Source organism: Pteropus vampyrus, unplaced genomic scaffold (genome assembly GCF_000151845.1).
Source record: "Pteropus vampyrus isolate Shadow unplaced genomic scaffold, Pvam_2.0 Scaffold563, whole genome shotgun sequence".
NCBI lineage: Eukaryota > Metazoa > Chordata > Mammalia > Chiroptera > Pteropodidae > Pteropus > Pteropus vampyrus.
In genome coordinates, this window is record NW_011889344.1 from 94,125 (window position 1) to 103,557 (window position 9,433).

Below are 9,433 nucleotides of genomic sequence, written 5' to 3' on the forward strand. Positions count from 1 at the left end.
CCAGGAGAGTGCCAGGAGCCAGCTGCTCCTGTCTGGTCCAGATTTGCACAAAGGAAATAAGAAATAAAAGCAAAGTTGCCCTTTTGCCATCAGTGCAAATGATGCCAGGACAGCTTCTGGGCCTAAGTTGCTTGGTCCTCTGCCAGCTCCGTGTACGATGCCCTCGCTCACAGGGGCTCTGGCTTCTGGGGGTGGGGCTGCAGCACAGGGACCCGGCGTGACCCAGGCCGATGCTGCATTTTGTGCCCTCTCCATAAAGCGCGGCCCAGGTGGTGGTGGGCAGGGGTGGGGCATGCTGCAGGGGGGACCCCGTGCTGTGTATCGACTCCAGAGCCACATACACCTTACACCTGCACACGTCCCATCACACCTGTGTCCACACCCGCCACCAGGTGAGGAGCCTGGAACCCCCGCTCCACTGGGCACCCTAACACTCGCTCTTCCACGGCAGCCATCCGCTTCCTCACCACCTTCACCCTGTGGGGGGGTCTGTGCACAAACCCTTGGTGTGGGGAGAGGGTCTTCTGCCTGGGTCCCTGGTCGCGATCTTGTTCTCTGTGCCTCCTTAAGGGTGTCAGAGCTGCTGCTCTGCTCAAAGGCTCAGCAGCCTTCGACCGCAGCTGCTGCTGGCCACGCGGTCGAGAGGGCCCGCTTCTTCACCCGGCGGGCGATGTGCCTGCTTCCTGTCCCCCGGGCAGATGGTCAGAGGAACACTTCTCCAAAGAGCCCCTGGCCTCAGGCTGGGCCTGACAGTGGCTGTCCCTCCTACGCTACCTGGCCCCTACCCCCTCACCACAGCGAAACCAGCTGCCTGCCCCTTCACCCCTGGCTGGAATAGGGCACAGTGCTCAGAGATACAGCAGCCCTCAGGTGATCGCGAGGACAAAGGCCACACACTGGGGATGTGGGAGCCAAGGGAAGAAGCCTGCTGTCCTGCTATCACCTTCCAGCCTCCAGATCTGCTGCCCCTGGCGACTAGATTGATCTTCCCGGGTTTCTCACTTGGAGCTGAGTGTTTTGCTTCCACACGTGTTACGTAATTCATTGTTGAAATATTTCCACCGACATCCAGTGACTGATGTTCCCTGCGTGTAGAATATAATGTCCGGTGTGTGTGTGTGTTTGTTTCATCTTATTAATTATATTTTGACATCTACGTTTTTTATTGTAAAGCGATGAAGAGAAATTAGAATCCATCTCTATGATTCTGGTTTCCTCCTTTTTCTTGCTACTCAAGCGTTTTGAATCATGTATTTCTTGGTCTGTCATTTCATTACTGGAGACTGGGTGTGCTGAGACTGTCCTTCACTGCACCTGTCATTTTATGAAGACGTTGGCTACTTAGCTTTGCCTTAAATTCTTCCTTGATTCCCCAGTCTGCCTGTGCCCTAAAACAGAATAAAATAAAACCCATATATAGAAAAGAGACTGGAAAATTCACCAAAGTAGTAGCAATAATTCTTTGAATTGAAAAGATAAAAGGATTTTTTTACCTCCTTATTTTCTGCAATTCCCAAATTTTCTATAATGACTACACGCAACTCTTCATAATGGAAAAATAATGCTGAAAAAATAAAATAGAGAAACTCTAGTGTGGTGTTTTTAAACTAACAATGGACGGGAAGCCGATGCAGCACTGCGCTCGGCCTGTGTGGCAGCAGACTCGCGACAGTCCTGTGACATGGGCGTTTCATTGTGGCCAGAATAACTTTTTGTTTGGATTTAATTAACATGCCTTTACTTTTTTTTTTTTTTTTAGTTTTTCTGTAAATGTTTCTACTCACATTTGGGGATATCTACTAAGCAACACGGAATATATGACAGACATGTCCATTGCAGGAAAGAAAGGAGCAGCGCCCCAGAGCCATGAGGCAAGGGTGGCCGCTGGCCGTGTCCCATCCCGGTCTGTCCCAGCACACACTTTCCAGCACAGGTGCTGCATGTTTATCTTCCCTTGAGAGCATAACAGATGGTTTCTGTATTATTACTAAATGCTTTTCACATCGGCCCATGTTTCAATTAGGTAAATGTACTTTAATTTAGTTAACCAAACCAGTCAAAATTTAGATCATTTTTATGCTTTCAGTATTCTAACAGGGAGTGTGTACAAGGCTCTTTGTTCAAGGCGCGATCTGAGCTGGGCTTCTGGAGGTCCAGGTCGCGGCCGCAGCGGCCAGCTCACTCGCCAGGGTTCCAGGGCCTCTGCTCTGGGAGCCGGCCACAGACACGCCCCTGCTAGGACTCAGGCTGGCAGCCTCTGCTGGGGCCAGCGGGAGCCATGCTTCGCCCACCTCCAGGACAGGAGGTGACCCAGCGATGCACAGAGGGATGAGGGGGCTGGAGAGGGGCAGGCCAGGCCAGGCCAGCTGGGGTTCAGCAGGGAGCCACTGCAGAGCTGAAGAGGGCGTGGCCTGGCAGGCTCCTGTGTAGAGCCCAGGTCCGGTTGCAGGTGCAGGTGGATTTGCAGACACAGGTGGAGGCGGGGAGCCCGGAGGAAGCTGTTTGAGCTACAAAGACCCAGGAGGAAACTCAAGGTGGTTTGAGCCAGGCAGTCGTGGGGGTGGAGTGGCAGACCGAGTGGCCAGTTAAGGGTGAAGGTGACAGGGAGGTGTGTAGGGTGACTCTAGGACTCCGGCTCAGGTGACTAGGAGAAACATAACACACAGAAAGCAAACAGATAGGGCCAGGTGGGGAAAAACACATGGGGGTCTGAAGTATCTGTGGCAGTTGGGCCCTTGACAGCTCCGAGCCCTTGCTATGAACACAGGGCCATCACATTTACAGAATTCTGCAGAGCGCCAGCCCAGTGACCGGAAAAGGAGTGCCCTGGAGGTCAGCTGGGGCTGGCGAGCCAGGGCGCGGGGCTGAGCCAGCCGTCTGCTCAGAGGCACAGGTAAGTCCCGGGGTGCGCAGGACTGAGGTCTAGGGTCTGGGGATCAGCCAACCGAGGCTGAGGTCTGGCAAGGGGCAGCTGCTGAGCAGAATGCAGGAAGGCGTGGTCGGGCAGGTGTGGGAAAGGCCCTACCAGAAGGGAGCAGTTCCAGGTGAAGGACACGCAAGCGAGTACAAACAGCTGTCCTAAAGGGCCAGGTGGGAGGGAAAGGCGACTCATCAGAAAAACAGGGAGACGAGGTTTAGGGAACTGCCAGGCCCGGCAGGGATGGGGCGGTGGGCACATGGTGCCCTCCTGAGGCAGACGAGGGCAGTGGGGGGTGGGTGGCAGGTCCCCACACTAGGGCAGCCACGGGGTCTGGGGGCCACGGTCGTGTGCCCAGGAGCAGAGGCCAGGGCACTCTCTGCCTCTGCAACGTGAAGCATCCACACTCTGCTCAGTCTCCCTTCCTGACGTTCACCCGGCGCTGTCCTGCTCTAGTCCCAGGCTCAGAGCGGGGGCGGAGGACGGCCCTGGCCCCCTCAGGAAGGCACTGACTGCCACGCTGCCCTCAGCCCCTCATGGTGGGGTCACCAGGGCAGCCCTCCCTGCAGAGGCAGCGTCTGCAATCACGGGGCACAGTGGCAGGTTCTGCCATTCTTTCTGGCTTTCTGGGGACCAGCTCTTAAATACCAGCTTCGAGATCTCGTCAGGTCGACCTTGTCCTCTCACAAGCATGCACACACACACACACACACACACACACACACACACACACACACGCACGACGCATGCACACCAATCCCCTAGCCCGGCCCGCAGTGAGGATGGAAGTCATGTGACCAGCAGCCTTTCTCTCTGGCCTGTGGAGGGTGTTTGGGGAGTGGCCCCAGGCGGCACACTGGAGTGAAGTTTCTCCCAAGCCCAGCACCTGGGGGTCTTGGTGCCCAGTGCCACGGGGAGCACCTGGGCCTGGCCCCTTATCTATCCCCCCAGAAACAGACAGGGTCACACCAAGCAGAGAGTTTATTGAGGTGCTGGACTGCGGGGAGTTTGCAGCGGCAAAGCAGACGCTGGTGTGGCGGGGTGCGGGGTGGGGCACCCTCCTCCGAGCAAGGTCGAGGGGCTTGGGTGAGCTTCAAGAACAACTCCTAGTGTCCCGAAGGCCCTTCTAGGGAACCCCTTCCTGCTTCCCCCGAGCTCCGTGTGGGGCAGTGTGGGGGTCCCTCTCAAGGGTGGGGTGACCCCTTGAGATTCGCTATAAAAATTAAAATTCCTTTTAAATCACAGGGGCGGGGCAGGAGGGGGCCACCTGGGAGCCTGATGTCACCAATCACCTAGAGCCTCGCCTTCCTCCACACCCCTCCCATCTCTGACCCCAAGGTAAAGAGTGGAGGGCAGAATTTGCAGGCACAGAGGGGCAGAGACAGACGCAGAAAGAGGGGTCAGAGCAGAGTGGAGGTGCGCCCACCCCTGCGGCCCCCACGAGCAAGGCCAGTCCCAGGCATCAGGTGCCACGCGCCCCCAAAGTCCTTGCCGAAGCTGGTGGCCTCTGAGATGCCCAGGCCCCGCCGCGCGGGAGCAGGAGCCGCGGCGGCTACTCCAGGTAGATGTCCTCTGTGGGGCAGGCGTACTCCAGGTGCTCCTGGTAGTACTCCAGGAAGGCGCGGCTGTGGACAGAGCCCCCCCAGCCCTCAGCCACCGGTGGTCCCCACGCTGCCTCCCTCCCTCCTGGGCCGGCCCCCAGTCGCCCCACATGGCACTCCTCAGCCGTCCTGGTCACCACAGGCCCTTCTACTTACTCCCTGGCCTCAGCGCCACATGCCTGCCGACTCCCGGCTCTCCAGCTCCGCTGCCGACCCTGCCCGTGCTCCCGTCTGCGGAACTCCCCAGCCCAGCCCGTCCAGGGCCCCCCGACTGCGCCCAGCCCGCCTTCCCAGCCCCGCTCACCCACCCTCACTCCTGCACCTGCACCCCCCACCCACCCCTTCATTGGTCCCACCCTGGGACTCCACTCACCCCACACTCTGGGCCACGGGCCTCATCGACTCCTGGGAGACAAAGACGTGGCAGGCAAAGCGGCTCAGCAGAGGGTGTTTAGTGATGAAGCCGAAATAGCTGGGGGCAGTCGGTGTGGGGGGCGTCAGAGCGTGGACCCACACCTCAGGCCCCCCACGACTGGGGGAGAAGAGGCCGGAACAGGGGGCTCGGGGACAGTGCGGGGAGGAGAAATGCGTGCGACACAGGATTTCGAGGCGCGAAGGTGTCTTTTTGCATCTGGTCCAAGCACAATGCCAGGCATCGCCAAGGAGTTAGTGACCCACGTTCATTTCTCCATCACAGGATGTCCAGCTGCATCCACCTTCCCTCGAGCAAATGCAGCCGGCCCCTTCCCCTGCCTTCTCGAGGCCCTGTCCCAGCACTTCAGGCCTCACTCGTGCCGTGACATCCCGAGCCTGCCCGGCCCCACCTTTCTGAGCAGCCTCTGATCTGTCAAACCCTCTTCCTGGAGAAGAAACTAGCTCCTGTCTTCCATCTAGTCCCTCCCCAGCTCTCTCTTCAGGCATGCCTTCCCCAAACCCCTTCCTCTCATCCGAGACACAGCGAAAGTGACTACCCGAGTCCCATGGCATGAGCCGTGGCCCCCGCCCCGCCGTGGCCGGTCTGAGCTCCTCGCTGGATGGCGCTGCACGGTTCCTCGCATGAGTGTCACTGCCAATGCAGCGCCCTCGCGTGGTCCGCAGACACGTCACAGCCTTGTCTCAAAGGCCCCCGTGACGGAGCGCATTCAGTCACCACACTTAGGAGCCGCTTACTGAGTGGCCGGTGCCATCCCAAGCACGTTACGTTACTAACTGACCTCAGCCTCACGACAGTCCTGTGACAAGAGGGAGCTAAGGCACACGGGGGTTGGAAACTTGCCCAAGGACATGGCCCGTCTGTGGCAGCCTGTGACCTTAATGGCCACACCCCTCCCTCATCCAAACAGCATGCCCAGCACACGCCTGACCTCCGACCTGCTTCACGATGAAGCCAGTGAACCGCCCACCTGGCACTGTCTCATCCGTGCCTCCTCTCCAGGACAGACTGGGCTGAGTCTGGAGCGACAAGCAGCAGGACCGTCTGGGCTAGGACAGCAGCACCTCGGCCCCTCCCCCGCCACCCCCACTCGACCCTGGGCCACTGGTCTGACTATCTTTCCCTTGGACTTGCACCTTTGTCTAGCCTGGAAGCCTGAGCTTGTGGCGCCCAGTCCCCCTCTCCTCAAACAAGGCTGTTCTTCCTCTCTTGGCAGTGACATCCTTAGCCCACTGTCCACATGGGCTGGGGCTGCCATGCAGACCAGTCCTCATGGTGCCAGAGCTGCCTGCTGTTGGGCCGGAGCCGGGGCACTCTGTCCCAGCCTCCACCCCGCGCAGCATCTGCACAGTGGAGCCCATCACGCCATGTCTGTCCTCAGAGGACAAGCAGCCAGAATGGGCTCTGACGTGCTGACCATCGATCCTGCCCCCAGCCAGCACTGCCAGTGTCCAGATGACACACATGTTGGCCTCGACATCTGTCACCAGCCCCAGCAGCAGCGTCCCACGTCCCACCTGCCCTTGAAGACCTGCTTCCTCCAACACCCCATCGAATCCTTTGGAGCTGCTGGTTGGCCCGTCTGGCTCAGGTTACCTCCCCCAGGACACCGGGACCTGGCAGGCAGGAGTCAGGCTGGGCAGGAAGCCTGTGGCCCCCACCCGCTAGTCACAGTGCTGGCACACTCTCTCCCCTTCCACTCCTGTCTGTCCTCGCTCTGCCTGGCCCTCATCGGCCTCCTGGCTGCAGCTCTCTGCCTGCTCTGAGCTGACACCTCCCTTACAGGTCCCCCCTACGACACATGGCCGCCGTGCTCGCTGTTCTGCGTGGCACGCTGCCTCTCCAGGCTGTCCTCCCCTTCGCTCCATGCTGTCTATTGGTGCATGGGTTGGTATCTGCCCATCACGCAGATGGCACGTCATCCTTGACCCTCCCCCCATGTCAGTGTCTACATCAGGTCAGCCCAGGTCCTGCCTATCCCACCTCCCAAATGCCTCCAGGACACGGCACCTGGATGACCTCAGCAGTGCCTGTCGACCTGACTGTGTCACGCTGCCACCGCATTGCCAGTGGGATTAGTACAAGGTCCTTGGCACAGTCAGAGGGTACAGCACCTCCAGTGGCCCTCCAGCCTCATTCCAGGGACTCCTCAAGACCCTAGTGCCCCTGGCCCACACCCCATCACCAGGGACTCCTCAAGACCCTAGTGGCCCTGGCCCACACCCCATCACCTACCTGCCTTTCGAGGCATCCAGAGTGGTCTCAGTCGCCTCCCAAAGCCCAGGAGAAGCCCTCCCCCCCGAGTCTCCTCACTGGAGCCCTGTGCAGATGCCCACCGGACCCCGCAGATGCTCCTAGCACTCACTTGTCTGTGCGTCTGCCTGTCTGCCCCCCACGCCAGGCAGGGGTCTGTTGGGTCCATGCCTCCCCAGCCTAGAGCGGCTGCAGGCGGGCCTCTCGGGGAGGTGGGGTGCAGGCTGTGTGGCAGCCTCATGCGCGGGGGCCTCTGGGGATGACAAGGTTCTTACCAGCTATTGCGGGGGTGGCAGCCGCAGAAGGAGATGTTCTTCATCTGGAAGAAGTGGCTGCAGCGCTGGAACTAGTGTGGGCGCGGGGTCAGGAGGGGGCCGCCTGGGGCCACCCTGCCGCCCCGCGCCCCCCTCAGCCAGATCCTCCCCGGCCTCCCCTGCGCCTCAGGCGCCAGCCACACGCCCACCTCGGGTCCGCCACTTAGGCTCAGCTTGACCCCCCGAAGAGAAATCTCCAGGTCACAGGAGGCCGGAGGGCGCAGGTGGACGGTCAGCTTCCGGGCAGTGGCGATCTGGGGAAGAGGCCGGAGGGGAGGGGATCTCAGGGGCACACAAGGCCCCACTTTCTCCCCTGCTAGAGCATTCAAGACACATTCGACAGCCCTTGGCACGGGTCCTGGAACGTGCCACCAGGGTCCTGGCCGTCCCTCGGTCTCAGGACTAGCCAGCCACCTCTCGGCACTCAGGCTGCTTCTCTTCCGTTCCCGCTGCCAGGACCACAGCCTCCATGCCCCCCACCTCCTCGCTGCCTGTCCTCCCGGGAGCTAGAGCTCAGGTGCCGGGCTGTCCTGCTCCTTCCCACTCCATCACAGGGCCAGCAGGCGAGCAGGTGCTCCCGCCCCCTGCCCCCCAGTCAATGACCCAGCGAGCGGACGGCTCCGGGAGGTTCCGTGGGAGACGGTCTTGATTTTTAGGCAAGAGAGAGGGAGAGGCCAATGGGCAGCTGGGGGACGCACTGAACACACCAAGAGACCCCGAGGTGATGGGGAACAGCTCTGCCCAGGCTTCTGAATTAGAGCGGGGGGGCTGCCCCCAACGCCCCCCGACCTTCTGTGGAGGTCGGAGTCCACAGGGCTGCGGCGGGCCTGCCTCCAGACTGACCTTCTGCATGGCCGCGCACAGGATGCCATTGCCCTGGTGACAGGGCACCTCCACGGAGCCCAGGAACTGCACGGCGAAGCGGTCCACCCAGCAGGGGCTGCGCTTGCTCCCTGGGGGTCACAAGGGGCTGGGTCAGCCGTGTGGGTGGCCTGGGGTGCCAAGACGCCCCCTGGAGGCCGGTCTCACCCAGCAGCTCCTTGGCGGGGCCGGGCACCGCGTGTGCGTAGAAAGCGGGAAACACTCCGCGCTCCCCCGTGCGCATGTTGAGCCCGCGGAACCAGAAGCCGTCCTCCTCCGCCTCCACCAGCACCGGGTCGTCCACATCCAGCTCCAGCTCGTCAGGGTGGCGAGGGATGAACCTGAGATCGGGCGGGGGGGGGGGGTGGTCATATTCAGGGACAGGACTGGCTGGGCCGTGTGCACCAGTGACCCTAATGTCCGCAGACTGCAGTTGGGGTCCCTGGCGTCTGGGGGAGGCGAACCTGAAGACCGCCCTGTGAGTTTGCTCTCTCTCCTCCCCGTTGACCAGGCAGGAAAAAAGGCCGAAGGACTCAGTGCCTGAGGGACAGAGAGAGGGTGGGGGAGACAGAGACTCAGAAAGCGGGGAGCAGCACCTGCAGGCCTGGCCGGTTCTCCTCCCCTCGCAGCTGCGGGGTGTCCTGACTCAGAGAGGACGCTCAGCAGCCCCCGCCCCTCCGTAGCCCACTGGGGGTGTGAGGAAAGCCGCAGGCTTCTTCCTGGATAAAGAAGACAGTGCGCCCACCCCCAGACCCTCGGACTGCCCTGGGCACCCTGAGTCACTGCGTGGGGCTGCCCCCGCCCCCCCCACCCCCACGCACTCACTGGAGGACCGAGATGTGCTATTGACAAAGACGTTGAGGAACTTCTTGGAGAAGGTGAGGTCGGGGCTGTCCGGGGAAGCGGCCTCCGGGCCCTGACCACCGTCCAGCAGCGCGGCGCCTGCCTCGTCCTCGCTGGCCTCGCTGGCCTCGCCACCACTGTCCTCCTCACTGTCGTCGCCCAGGCCCGCGCAGCGCCGCAGGCTCACCAGCTCCAGCTGCGTGTGCTCGTC

General features: G+C 61.1%; 1 protein-coding gene across 1 annotated transcript in view; it reads right to left on the reverse strand.

Moving 5' to 3' along the window:
- Positions 1-3,880: 3,880 nt before the first annotated feature.
- MAPK8IP2 (mitogen-activated protein kinase 8 interacting protein 2) overlaps positions 3,881-9,433 on the reverse strand; it is an 11,262-nt gene continuing 5,709 nt past the window's right edge. The window contains exons 7-14 of the mRNA XM_023525430.1: positions 9,205-9,432; positions 8,844-8,919; positions 8,548-8,720; positions 8,362-8,471; positions 7,668-7,772; positions 7,480-7,550; positions 4,892-4,990; positions 3,881-4,542 (exon numbers count right to left, since the gene is read on the reverse strand). Of these exons, the coding sequence (XP_023381198.1) occupies positions 4,470-4,542; positions 4,892-4,990; positions 7,480-7,550; positions 7,668-7,772; positions 8,362-8,471; positions 8,548-8,720; positions 8,844-8,919; positions 9,205-9,432 (935 nt within the window). The 3' untranslated portion in view covers positions 3,881-4,469. The remainder of the gene's footprint in view (positions 4,543-4,891; positions 4,991-7,479; positions 7,551-7,667; positions 7,773-8,361; positions 8,472-8,547; positions 8,721-8,843; positions 8,920-9,204; position 9,433) is intronic.